This window comes from Hemitrygon akajei, chromosome 9, assembly GCF_048418815.1.
Source record: "Hemitrygon akajei chromosome 9, sHemAka1.3, whole genome shotgun sequence".
Taxonomy (NCBI): Eukaryota; Metazoa; Chordata; class Chondrichthyes; order Myliobatiformes; family Dasyatidae; genus Hemitrygon; species Hemitrygon akajei.
The window spans coordinates 89,216,584-89,230,782 of record NC_133132.1 but is presented as its reverse complement, the minus strand read 5'-3'; the positions used below and the strand labels follow the sequence as shown (position 1 = coordinate 89,230,782).

The following is a 14,199-nucleotide window of genomic DNA, read 5'->3' as shown; positions in this document are numbered from 1 at the left end:
TCTCGGTCCTAAAAGGCTTCCCCTTTATCCTTAAACTGTGACCCCTCGTTCTGGACTTCCCCAACATCGGAAACAATCTTCCTGCATCTAGCCTGTCCAATCCCTTTAGAATTTTATACGTTTCAATAAGATCCCCCCTCAATCTTCTAAATTCCAGTGAGTATAAGTCTAGTCAATCCGGTCTTTCTTCATATGAAAGTCCTGCCATCCCAGGAATCAATCTGGTGAACCTTCTCTGTACTCCCTCTATGGCAAGAATGTCTTTCCTCAGATTAGGGGACCAAAACTGCACACAATACTCTAGGTGCAGTCTCACCAAGGCCTTGTACAACTGCAGTAGATCCTCCCTGCTCCTGTACTCAAATCCTTTTGCTATGAATGCCAACATACCATTTGCCTTTTTCACCGCCTGCTGTACCTGCATGCCCACCTTCAATGACTGGTGTACAATGACACCCAGGTCTCGTTGCACCTCCCCTTTTCCTAATCGGCCACCATTCAGATAATAATCTGTTTTCCTGTTCTTGCAACCAAAGTGGATAACCTCACATTTATCCACATTAAATTGCATCTGCCATGAATTTGCCCACTCACCTAACCTATCCAAGTCACCCTGCATCCTCTTAGCATCCTCCTCACAGCTAACACCGCCGCCCAGCTGACAGATTTAATCTATCTCTTTCCATTTTCTCAAGAATTTGGACTCCTTTTAAATGGCTGTTTTTATTATTGGAGGGTAGGAGGGTTGCTTGGATGAAATCATTTGGTATTGATGACAGTATTATTTCTTTTATTTTGGATATGTCAAACCAAAGATCATCTTGAACAGCATCATCGACCATCCCAGATCAAGAGCTTATGTAGAACTGGCCATACTAAAATGATGCCTAAGTATCCAAACACAGGTGATCTTGAGTTCTGTTTGGTTTGTGGATTTAGTGCTCTTTTTTGTTTCCTGTCTTCTTGTTGTCTCGTTACTGTCAATAGGAACTTTCAGAAGGGGTTTGGAATATTAGATGGAAAATTAGCAGAGGTGTTGGAAAAGAACAGGGAAACAGGATTAATGGTTATCCCCAAATAGCAGAAGCAGGCACAATGAACTGAAGAGGTATTTTCCTGTATATTGTTCCATGATTTTCTCTGCTTTGGAACTCTCCTCTCTGCTATTTTAACTGAAAACAATAAATGCAAAAATAGTGAGGTAACGTTCATAGGTTGATTAAATGTCCCTTCAAAAATCTGATGGAGGGAAAGAAGCTGTTCCTAAAATGTTGAGTGTGTGTCTCACCTTTTCTCTGATGGTAGCAATGAGAAGAGGGCATGTTCTGGCTGATGGGGGTTCCACAATAATGAGGCATCTTTGAAGCATCGCCTTTTGAAGAAGTCCTTGATGCTAATGCCCATGATGGAATTGGCTGAGTTCGCAACCCTCTGCAGCTTTTTCCAATCCTGTGCAGTCGCTCTTCCTTACTATCTGATATGGAAGGGTTTTAGTACTGTCTTGATGGAAGGCATGGAAGGGAATTTAGCACAGGCCATTATTATTTTGAAGTTTGCAAGCATAGTATTTTCATGAATTTAGTAAAACAATTTGCAGCATTTAAAATACCAAAAATTCATCAACTAAAAGTGTCAAGAAACAAAAAATATTGATGTATTTATTTTGCAGAAACCACAGTAAACAGGGTAACATAGGTCTGATGTGGCAGGAAGTGGAAGGGAAAGATGGTTGCTAAATACCCTTGAGATAAATACTATTCTCAATCTTTCTCAAGCTTATACTCGGACTGTCGGCAATTTAATTCATTCTTGAGAAGACTGAGGGTCTAGTTGAGTAAATGTCATTAGGAATTTTATAATAAACCAAAGCAATCCTATTTTGAGAATAAGGAAAAAATTGTGTTTACATAAAACTATTTGTTAATTTTATGGAGTTAACATTATATTTGAAATGTGGATTTTGGAAAATTAGTAAAAATTGATATTTAAATTCAAGAGATTGTGCAGATGCTGGAAATCTTGAGCAATACACATAAATACTGGAGCAATTCAGCAAGTCAGGCAGTATCTATAGAGTGGACTGAACAGTCAATGAAGGGTCTTGGCCTGAAATGTTAAATATTTATTCCCCTCCATCGATGCTGCCTGACTTGCTGAGATCTCCAGCAATTTGTGTATGTTGCTGATATTTAAATTGTTTATTTGTGCTAAATGTCTTAAAAGTGCAAAACCAGCTTTGGATTAATGCCTGAAGGTTTGATGTTCCTGAAAGGAAATATACTTCATTCTGTGCTGTAGACGTGGACCATTCAGTGCAAGTGGCACAGCTTTGCTATGCAGTAAAATAAGCCTCACCCAGACTGTGATACTGTGATGATCAAGACAGTTGCCCCAAAAGATAAAATTACAAAGCTATGTCTTGAAATTAATCCCTGCCAAGTAGCACTAATTTCATTACTTCTAGCATCTGCATGTGGTCTGCCTCTGAAATTCAGTTACATTGAATGTAAGATAATAAATTTTAGAGGCAGTGTATGATATAATACAATGGATTAGGTTTGGGTTAACTACGAGGGATGAGTTTCTAAAAATGAATTTGTTATCTGTATCTCTAATGGGCCACCATTGCATAGTATATTTGGAAAGAAATTGATTTTGATCTGAAATAGGTATTGAATTATATTATTATTGATAAAAATGTGCAGTATATATATCAATCTGTATATATCTCAGTTTTGAGGTGAAGGTCATAATATCAATTTAGAAGTGATAAGATTTATTTAAGTAATCTTCTGTGGTTGTTTTTACATATATTGGATTTGCAGCAGTGGGGTTAATTAACACTGAATGATTTTGTGGGAGAAAATAGAAATAAATTAGTGATTCGTTTTGGAACAACCTACGCACAGTGCAGTTCAAGGTATACAGAAAGTAAAAGTACCCTGGAGTGTAACTGTTTTTGCTGGAAGCATAATTTATCTTCCATTTTTCAATCCACATGGGTGTTTACATGGATTTTTCATATTTTAATTCTTGCACTCATACTTTTTCAAATTATGTAATTTTAAAATGTTTTTTATATATACTATTCCTTCCAGCTCAGCTGCACAAGCAGGAAGGAGCCAAGAATCAAGTGTATGAGTAGCAGGGGACTAGATAGTGAACTGAAGAGAGAGGTGCTCTGCTGTCATAGGTGTAAATCTAGGATGAGGTGTTGGCTTTCTGGTGTCAGGGTGAACAAAGTCACAGAAAAAGTGCAGGAGATTCCAAACCAGGAGAGTATATAGTCAGAGTTTGTGGCCCACACTAGAGGAAATGTTTTGGATCAAAGGAAGGATGAGATCTCACAGAAGATCAAATCATTGCACGGTGCATTGAATTGTATTATCAGACTCTTATGAGACCTCTTGGATGATAAGATGGACTTTTGGCCTCACAACCTACCTCGCTATGACCTTACACTTTACTGTTAACTGCACTTTTGGTAGCTTTTGGAATAATTGGATCAGCCCATGATTGAATGCTGGGGCAGACTCGATGGGCCGATTGGCCTACTTCTGTTCCTATATCTTATGATCTTATGGTCTTTTACGCTTTATTCTGCATTGTTACTATTACACCTTATTCCAGCTCAGTGGACTGTATCATGATTTGATCCGTATAAACAGTGTGCCTATAATCAGCAGGCAAGACAAGTTTTGCACTGCATCTTGGTACATCCGGCAATATTAAACCAAAATGCTTAAGCCAAATGGCAGATGAAAGAGCAGGACCTCTGAGGTTGTAATCTCTGGATTACTTGCAAAGTAATGTGTTCCTTTCTCGACCCACTATCCTCCCATTCCAAAGAGTGTAAAAATAGGATAGTCAGTATAGAAATATAGGTCAGATAAATGGGTGACTTTATGGAATAGAATGGTGAACTCTAGATTTTAGGTTGTGGGGCCATTTTTGGTGAAGGTGGACCATAGATTAAACAGGTTGCACTTGAATTAATAAAGGTCCAACAGTTCTACTCGTAGGTTTACCAGTATTGCTAAGAAAGACCTAAAGTAATTTGGCAGTCGAACAGGACACAGATCAGGTGTAAAGTTGAGTGAAAGGTGCAGTCAAGTGTAGAAGAAAACAAACAAATCAGCCAAGTAGACAGTGGACAAGTGGGAGCCATTCAAAACCGAAATAATGAGAGTTCCCACACCATGTTCCCATAAGAGTGAAAGATACAGACAGCAAGTCCAAGTATCCTGCACGTTTCAGGATATCAAAGGCTGAATAAAGACAAAAAGATCTGCGCAGCTGATAAAGAGCTAAAAACTAAGAAGGCCCTTCAGAAATAGTAAGGGAAGGGCTTTAAAAAAATTAAAAGAGGGCATGAAGTATCACCAGAGGCCAAGATTAGGGAAATCACAAAGCATCTTTAAGGATTTTAACAAAAGAGAATAACAAGTGAAAAGGGAGGGTCCATTATGGACCAAAATGACAAACACTGTGCAGAACTGGAGGACTTGGGTTTAGTTTCGCATGAATCTTTCTCTTCTGCATTCACTAAAAAGGGCATTGTACTTGGAGAAGGGATGGTGAAATTATCACTAAAAAGGAAGCAAAGTTAAATGAATTAGAGGACTGAAAAGGGCAAATAAATTGCCAGGGCTTGATGGAATATATTCAACTGCCAAGGGATGCAAACAAGGAGATTACTGAGTCTTTTTATAAAACCTTTGCTGGTCACATTGTGAGGTAACTGATGGCTTGAGGACAGAGTCATACAACAAAAAAATGAGCCACCTAACTCACCACTTATGTACCAGCCTTTTTGCCCATCTACACTTTTCCCATTTGCCCACATTATGACTGTATTCATCTATAGTATTTGTGTCTGATTCCACCTCCTGTGTTGGCAGTAGATTCCAAATTATCAACCACCCCAAAAACAATACTGTGAAGATGGGGGAAAAGATTTTGACTATTATGCCCCCCTCTACCTCTCATAATCTTACAAGCATATATACATATATGAGGTCACCCCTCAGCTTCCTTCACTCCAGTGAAAACAAGTCCAACTTATCCATCCTCTCCATATGACAAAAATCCTCCAATCCCGGCAACATCCTGCTGAATCTTCCCTGAACACTCTGTCATGCAATTATACCTTCCCTTAATGTGGCATCCAGAAATGTGGTTCCTATCTTCAAGCAAGGCAGCAGGAATGAACTACATAGCTACAAGCCTGTGAATCTCACATCAGTCAAGTTATCAGATAAAGTTATGAGCAGTAATATTAATCTAGACTTGATAAGACAGGCATTAATCAAAGATAACAGGATTTTATTAGGGGTTGATCCTGAATTTTTTGAAGAAATAACAAAATGTGTTGAGATGAATATAGTTAATAGCGTGTTCATGGACTTCATTAAGGCTTTCCACAGGGTCTAACGGGAGATTGATTCAAACAGTTAGAGACCACAGAATCCAAGGCAAGCTGGTAAATTGGTCTGTTTAAAGGAGATTGGGGGTGAAGGTGGAGGGTTGTGTTCTCTGTTGGAAGCTTGTGACCAGTGGTTCACCACAGTGATTGTTGCAGGGTTCCTTACTATTTGATATATAGTTACAATGTGGATGTGAATGTCAAAGATATAATTAACAAGTTCAGAGGTACATGGAAAGTGCAGTCTTAGCCAACGTGAGAATATTAATCAGTTGATAAGAGGAGCAGAGCAGTGGCAAATGGAATTTAATCCTGGCGATTCTGAGGTGTTGCTCTTTTTGAGGTCTATTAGGGGTAATACACCATGAATAGGAGTGTTGAATAGAGTGCAAGTCCAAGGATTTCTGAAAGTGGCAGCGCATATAAGGTTGTGAAGAACGCATATAGGGTGCTTGCTTTCACTAGCCAAAACATAAAGCATAGAAGCAAGAAGTTTGGCCACAGCTGGAGTACTGTGTACAGTTTTGATCACCACACTTGAGGAAGGAGAGGCATAAAGAGGATAAATAGAAAGAAACATTTCCCCACAGCAGAGATCCCAAAACTGGAAGACACACGCTTTGGTTAAGGGATAGAAAGTTTAGTGTTGATGGGAATCCAGAAGGCACAACCTGAGAAGGACAAGCACTTGAATCCGCAAGGCATAGAAGGCTAGGGACCAAGTGCTGTTAAATTAATACAGATAGTCAACATTGGTCAAAAGCCATCAGATTTCTGAATGGTCCATGAACCCATAAAGCTCTTCTTTTGCACTAGTCATTTAATTTTTATATTTCTTATAGTAACTTAGTAGTTCTTTTTAATGAATTGGACTATAATGCTACCATAAAGCAACAAGTTTCTCAACATATGTTAGTGATAATAAACCTGATTCTAGCATGGACACAATGGGCAGAAAGGCCTATTTCTGTGCTGAATGATTGAACAGTGTTTTTTTTCCCCTAATGATACAGATTGCTAACCCATTGCTCATTACTATTTACAAGAATGAGATGTGTAGTTGCACTCTGGGATTCTCCGCTCAGGATATTGGAACCACTGCAGAAACCTGATCCCTTTAGTTCCCCTTTTTTGTCCATTCAGCCTTCTACAAGGAGGAGGTGCCTACTCACGCTACTGAGCTTGAGCACTCCAGGGTGCTGAACCTTATTTCTATGAAACAGCTGTGCCATTACTTAACTCTGAAGGGCGAAGCTCCTGTGACAGTATTAATTTGAACAAATGTTCCGTACCCATTCTACACCTCTCACAGAACGAGGAATCATTTCAGGCTTGAGGGGATACATGCAAGTATGTCTTAGGATACATGTGCTGCATGTGACCACCACCTCCCTGCCCCCCACTGTCAGGCCCCCTGTTATTAGTTTCCTTTTTTTCTATACCAAAACTTTTAGATAATGTATCTAGCTTTTCCGTTCTTTTTCAGTGGTCAGTCAGAGCCGAGAGATGGGTTGAGCTGTGTGGTTTTCAGGACTTTGGAACATTCATTTTGTTATTAGTTTGGATCTTTGTTCCCAGAATTTGGATTATTGGTATCAGTCTGATGGAACTTCAGAAAATATATTCTTCACCTTGAAAGAAAAGAGGGCAGCTTAGCTCTTCAGATAAACAGTTGACGTTGATACCTCATCCTTTCATCTTAGAGGGACCATACAAGGGAGGGCTACAAACTAGGCTTTTATGGGCAAGAACTTAAGTCCAGGTTGAAACTCACCTGCATCAAAAACAATAGCAATTCCCACTCCATTGGAGAAAACACATTGGCACTGGCTGTTGCCAGGGAAACACTAATTCCAAACAAGACTCATTGAGTTATAGAGACATACGTCATTAAAAAATGGCCCTTCAGCCCATCGTCTGTGCTGACCATCAATCATCCATTTCAATTAATCCAATTTTTTATTCTCAGTTTTTAAAATTTTCTGTTCCATATAAACCATATAACAATTATAGCACGGAAACAGGCCATCTCGGCCCTTCTAGTCCATGTCGAAAGCTTACTTTCATCTAGTCCCACTGGCCTGCACTCAGCCCATAACCCTCCATTCCTTTCCTGTCCATATACCTATCCAATTTTACTTTAAATGACAATATCGAACCTACCTATACCACTTCTACTGGAAGCTCGTTCCACTCAACTACTACTCTCTGAGTAAAGAAATTCCCCCTCATGTTACCCTTAAACTTTTTCCCCCTAACTCTCAACTCATGTCCTCTTGTTTGAATCTCCCCTACTCTCAATAGAAAAAGCCTATCCACGTCAACTCTATCTATCCCCCTCATAATTTTAAATACCTCTATCAAGTTCCCCCTCAACCTTCTACGCTCCAGAGAATAAAGACCTAACTTGTTCAACCTTTCCCTGTAACTTAGGTGCTGAAACCCAGGTAACATTCTAGTAAATCTTCTCTGTACTCTCTCTATTTTGTTGACATCTTTCCTATAATTCGGTGACAAGTACTGTACACAATACTCCAAATTCGGCCTTACCAATGCCTTGTACAATTTTAACATTACATCCCAACTCCTTATACTCAATGCTCTGATTTATAAAGGCCAGCATACTATCCACATGAGATTCCGCCTTCAGGGAACTATGCACCATTATTCCTAGATCACTTTCATAATGTTCATTTTCATAATCCCCCTTCCCCCAAATTCTAGTGTTCCTGCACTAGGGGCTAGTTAACATACTGATCTTCACATCTTTGCAATGTGCATGGAAGCAGGGGCACCTGTGCATGTTCTGGTTGGAGGCAATTGAGAACAGTTTTAGGAGCTGAGTTTACCAGTCCTCCTTTAACCTCAGAGGGAACAATTACAATTCTTCACCTTGCATCAGTCACAGTGATCAGACTTTTAGAGGAAATCTTGTTGTCTGCACTGCAGCTGTGGCATTTGGTTTATGAGGGTGAGTAGGGTGTGATCAGAAGCACTGCATTTACATTCTGTTCTTGTTCCTTCTGGCTCTGTCCATAAATCTACTTGCTTGTTTATTTACCTTTATTAAGGTCCGCTACTTAAACTTGATATATAAACAGAACACATCTTGTTGACAATCAGGGATGCTTTAAAATTTAAATGTGGCTCTGTTAATGTTCAAGGATGCTGATTAGGTGTACCATGAGGCTTTCATCCTGTCATTGATGTGTGCACTGAGACTTGAACACAAAGCTCACACTAACACACAAGTGTATATTGTAGTGTGAGGTGTGCATCTTTCAACTGAGATCCCACCTCTTCCTTCAAGTGTTTGTGAAGATCCCTTAGTTCAAGTTTGAAAAAGATTCTTTATTCTTCATGTAAAATGGTATCTACCCACTTGCCACCCATCCCTCAGATGACACGGCCTGTGGCTTAGTTTGCATAGTATTGGATTAACTGATGCTGGCTAATTAGTCCTATTCTGTCATTTACAGTGTGTAGAGTAGGAGAGAACATGCAGTGCTCTCTATCCACAGAGACTGTTAACAATTTATGTTTTTCCCAGCATGCTACTTACCCAGAAATATTAAAATTAGATTATAAAATGCTGTGATGCACCTGGTGACTATCTCCTGGAACAATCTTAAAGTCCTTTAAAATTTTTAATACTTGGAAATGCTAACTGACTGAAGTTATCAACAGAGGCTTCACTCCTTGGAATCTGGTGCAATGTTCCATTCTGTAGGCTTGTATTACTTCAACTTTGCAAAGAGCACTCCCTCCGGTGTGCAATTTGCCACATTAATGGGACATTAGAAACAGTCTATTTGCAGAATTGCAATGAACCTGTTTAAGATGCGTTCTGTAAATTAAAGCAAAGAGAATTCATGATTTAAAATAAAGCAGACTATTCAAATTACAAGTAGAATTATGTCACCAAAAACTTTTAACAATTGTCTATAGATGCACAGTGGAGAGTATCCTAACTAGTTGCATCACCGCCCAGTAATGAAAGACTACAGAGAGTGGTGGATACAGCCCAGTCCATCACAGGCAAAGCCCTCCCCATCACTGAGCACATTTACAAGGAGCACTGTCACAAGAAAGCAGCATCTATCATCAAATACCCCCACCATCCAGGCCTTTTTCTCCTCTTGCTGCTACCATCAGGCAGGACGTACTGAATCCTTAAGTCCCCTGCTACCAGGTTCAGGAGCAGTTATTATCTGACAACCATCTCACACCTGAATCGGTGTTAATAACATCACTCACCACAACTCCGAACTGATTCTGCGAACCAACAGACTCATTTTCAGGGACCTTTTTCTTTTGGACATGATTGTATGTCAGTCTTTGTTTATGTGGGGGTTTTCATAGATTCTATGTATTTCTATGTAAATGAATGTCAAGGTAGCACAAGATATAGGAGCAAAATTAGGCCTGTTGGCCTATTGAGTCATCCTCTGCAGTTCCATCTGACTGATTTATTATCCCTCTCAACCACATTCTCCTGCCTTCTCCCTTAGTCTTTGATACCCTTAGTAATTAAGAACCTATCAAACTCTGCTTTAAATATACTCAATGCCTTGGTTTCCACTGCTGTCTGTGGCAATGAATTCCACAAATTCACTGCCCTCTGGCTAATGAAATTCCCCCTCATCTCTGTACCAAAGGGATGTTATTGTATTCGGAAGCTGTGCCCTCTGGTCTTAGACTCCTCCACTATAGGAAACATCCTATCCATATCCATTCTACCTAGGCCTATAAATATTCAATAGGTTTCAATGAGATCCCCCTCATAATTCTTCCAAACTCCAGCAGGTGCACACCCAGAGCCATCAAACATGCCACATACATTAACCCTTTCATTCCCAGGATCATTCTTCTGAACCTCCTCTGGATTTGCTCAAATGCCAGCACATCCATTTTTAGATAAGGGGCCCAAATCTGCTCACAATACTCCCAAGTGCAGTCTCACCAATACCTTATAAAGGCTCAGCATTACATCCTAATGAATTAACCCTGACCTTTTTGAAATGCGTTAGAGATGGGCAGTGAACAATTGTCATGCCACTGATGCCCATGTTTGGATCTGAGTTTAAAAAGAAATGAAAATCCTGTATAGAATACAACTTCAGAGAACTGCAGTGAGTGGATGCAATGGTATGTAAAATCATTCACAGTCTTCAGGTACAGAGGATTCAGTATTGCCAAATTATCTCCAATCTGGCCATGAATAGTTATATTATAGTAAGCAGTCTCTTATTTTCTATAACATGTCGGAATATCACATATGAATAATTTATGTCATTTTGACCCTTCATTATGACATACCTATAATAGTAATTGTTTCCTACTACCTGGAGTGGATAAGGTAGTAGACAGAGATCATCAGTGTTCCAGGCATTATAATGGAGAATTATTCATGTTTCATGCTTGTATCCTTCAAGCTTCTAAGCAATCCCCAAGCTTTCACATTTATTAAGTTAGCTGGCAGGTTCAACATTTTTAGAATCGCAGATGCTTACAGTATAGAAAGAGGTAATACTGTCCAAAATGCTCCTGCTAGGTGCTGGGATCATACCTTTAGCTTTTGTCTGCTTATCTGTGACCATGTAAAAAAAAATCTATAGAATCAGCTTGCTGTCCCTTTTCAAGTTGAAGCACCCCAACCCAGAAAACTTCCTGAATGAGAACATATTCTTCTGCTGTGCTATCTATCCATTTTGTCAGTGCTTTAATGATCCTTTGCTTCTGGCCCAAGCAGTGTCATGCACTCCCAACAGAGTTTATCATCTTTAAAATCTTACTAAGGTTTACTGAAAAGAACCGTTCCAAATCCCAACTCATTACTGAGGTCCCTCATCCTGGACAACATCAAGAAAGCTTCCAGGCTGTTTTTGCAGTGGAATCTGATCATGCAGACATACAGGCCACCCATAAAAAGAGTCAGAATTGGGTTCAATATCACTGACATACGTCATGAAATTTGCTTTGTGGTGGCAAAACAGTGCAAAATTTTGGTAAATATAATGCAGTGCCCATTTACCATATAACATATAACAATCACAGCACGGAAACAGGCCATTCCAGCCCTCCTAGTCCGTGCCGAACTCTTAATCTCACCTAGTCCCACCTACCCGCACTCAGCCCATAACCCTCCACTCCTTTCCTGTCCATATACCTATCCAATTTTACCTTAAATGACACAACTGAACTGGCCTCTACTACTTCTACAGGAAGCTCATTCCACACAGCTATCACTCTCTGAGTAAAGAAATACCCCCTCGTGTTTCCCTTAAACTTTTGCCCCCTAACTCTCAAATCATGTCCTCTCATTTGAATCTCCCCTACTCTCAATGGAAACAGCCTATTCACGTCAACTCTATCTATCCCTCTAAACATTTTAAATACCTCGATCAAATCCCCCCTCAACCTTCTACGCTCCAATGAATAGAGACCTAACTTGTTCAACCTTTCTCTGTAACTTAAGTGCTGAAACCCAGGTAACATCCTAGTAAATCGTCTCTGCACTCTCTCTAATTTATTGATATCTTTCCTATAATTTGGTGACCAGAACTGTACACAATATTGATATCTTTCCTATAATTCGGTGACCAGAACTGTACACAATATGTAATATTTTAGTAGAGTTTGAAGCATAGTTGTCTTGACAGCAGTAGCTCTTTTTAAAATCTAGAGGTACAGTGCAATAACAGACCTTTCCAGCACAACGAGTCCGCACCACCCAATTACACTTGACCAATTAACCTGCTAATCTGAGCATCGTTAGATGTGGATGGAAAACAGAACGCCCGGAGGAAACCCAGCTGGTCACAGGGAAAATGTATAAACTCCTTGCAGAAGGTGTCAGGAAAGTACCTTGGTCACAGGCATTGTAGCAACGTTACTCCAACCATTACGTTACCACTTTTGGACCATAGTTTACTGGCAGACAGTACGGAGACAAGCAGAGAGTCTGTACTGACCATCAAGAACCTATTTACACAAATTCTATACACAATGTCTATGAAGAGTATTCACACCCCCCTTGGACATTTTCATGTTTTATGGTTTTACAACATTGAATCACAGAGGGTTTCATTTGCTCTATTTTGACACTGAACAGAAAAGACTCTCGCATCAAAGTGAAAACAAATTTCTATAAATTGGTCTAAATTTATTACAGTTATTAAAGACAAAATAATTGATTGCATAATTGCTCACCTCCTTCAAGATAGTATTTAGTAGATGCACCTTTGGCAGCAATTACAGCCTTGAGTCTGTGTGGATAGGTCTCTATCAGCTTTGCACATCTGGATGCTGCAATTTTTCCCCATTCTTCTTCTGTATAAAACTGCTCAAGCTCTGTCAAAGATTGTATGGGGATCATGAGTGAACAGTCTTTTAAGTCCAGGTACAAATCCTCAACTACACTGAAGTCTAGACTCTGACTTGGCCACTCCAGGACATTAACTTTGTTGTTTTTAAGCCATTCCTGTGTAGCTTTGGCTTTTGGTCATTGTCTTGCTGGAAAACAAATCTTTTCCCTAGTCACAATTCTCTTGCAAGTTTTCCTCCAGGATTTTCTTGTATTTTGTAGAGAAGGTGCCTTTTTGATGATGTGCAGTGTTTGGCTTATGGCAAACATAGCATTTAGTGTGGCCAAAAAGCTCAGTTTTGGTTTCTTCAGAACATAGAGCCTTCTCCCAGTTGTCTTCAGAGTCTCCAACATGCCTTCTGGCAAACTCTAGCCAATATTTCATGTGAGTTTTTTTAACAGTGGATTTCTCTTTACTACTCTCCCATAAAGCTGCAACTGGTGAAGCACTTGGGCAACAGCTGTATGCGCAGTCTCTCCCATCTCAGCCACTGAAGCTTGTAACGCCTCCAGAGTTGTCATAGGTCTCTTGATGGCCTCCCTCACTAGTCCTTTTCTTGCACAGTCACTCAGTTTTTGAGGATAGCCTGCTTTCAACAGATTTTAAGCTGTGCCATATTCTTAACTGGGATATTCCAAGGAATATTCAGTGACTTGGAAATGTTCTTGTATCCATTTCCTGACTTGTGCTTTTCAATAACCTTTTCACAGAGTTGTTTGGAATGTTCTTTTGTCTTCATGGTGTTTTTGCCAGGATACTAACTCACCAGTAGTTGGACCTTCCAGATACAGGTGTATTTTTACTACATGAAACACCTTGACTGCACAAAGATGATCTCCATTTAACTAATTCTGTGACTTCTAAAATGAATCGGCTGCACCACTGATAATTTGGTGTGTCTTATTAAATGAGGTAAATACTTACACAATCAATTATTTTGTGCTTTATATTTGTAATTAATTTAATCACTTTGTAGAGATCTGTTATCACTTTGACACAAAAGAGTCTTTTTCTGTTGATTAGTGCCAAAAAAGCCAAATTAAATCCACTGTGATTCAATGTTGTAAAACAATAAAACTTGAAAACTTCCAGGGACAGCGGTGAATATTTTTTATAGACACCGTAAATCCTGTTTTAAACTCCCTACATTCCCATCATTTCCCCAGATTCTACCGCTCTCCTAAGGGTAATTTACAGTGTCTGGTTTACCTTCCAACCTGCAAAAGTGGACACAAGCTGGCATAGGCTTTTGCACTGTTTGAATAGGGAAATGTTGGAAACATTCAGTACAATGGAGAAAAAAGGCTGTGTTTACCACCCTGACTGCACCAGTAACAATATAATTTACTTTCATCCATGGATGCTAATCCTTTTAATGTTGAATAGAGTACCTAGAGGATTGTACAT

At 39.5% G+C, this 14,199-nt stretch overlaps 1 protein-coding gene across 9 annotated transcripts in view; it reads left to right on the top strand.

Annotated features, from left to right (window-relative positions):
• Window positions 1-14,199, top strand: part of adgrb3 (adhesion G protein-coupled receptor B3) — a 766,644-nt gene that overhangs the window by 700,363 nt on the left and 52,082 nt on the right. For 7 of the 9 annotated variants that reach the window (XM_073056508.1, XM_073056504.1, XM_073056506.1 and 4 more), the window contains one exon: window positions 816-905. The exons of the other annotated variants lie outside the window; for them this stretch is intronic. In XM_073056508.1, the coding sequence (XP_072912609.1) occupies window positions 816-905 (90 nt within the window). The remainder of the gene's footprint in view (window positions 1-815; window positions 906-14,199) is intronic. 9 annotated transcript variants of the gene reach the window in all.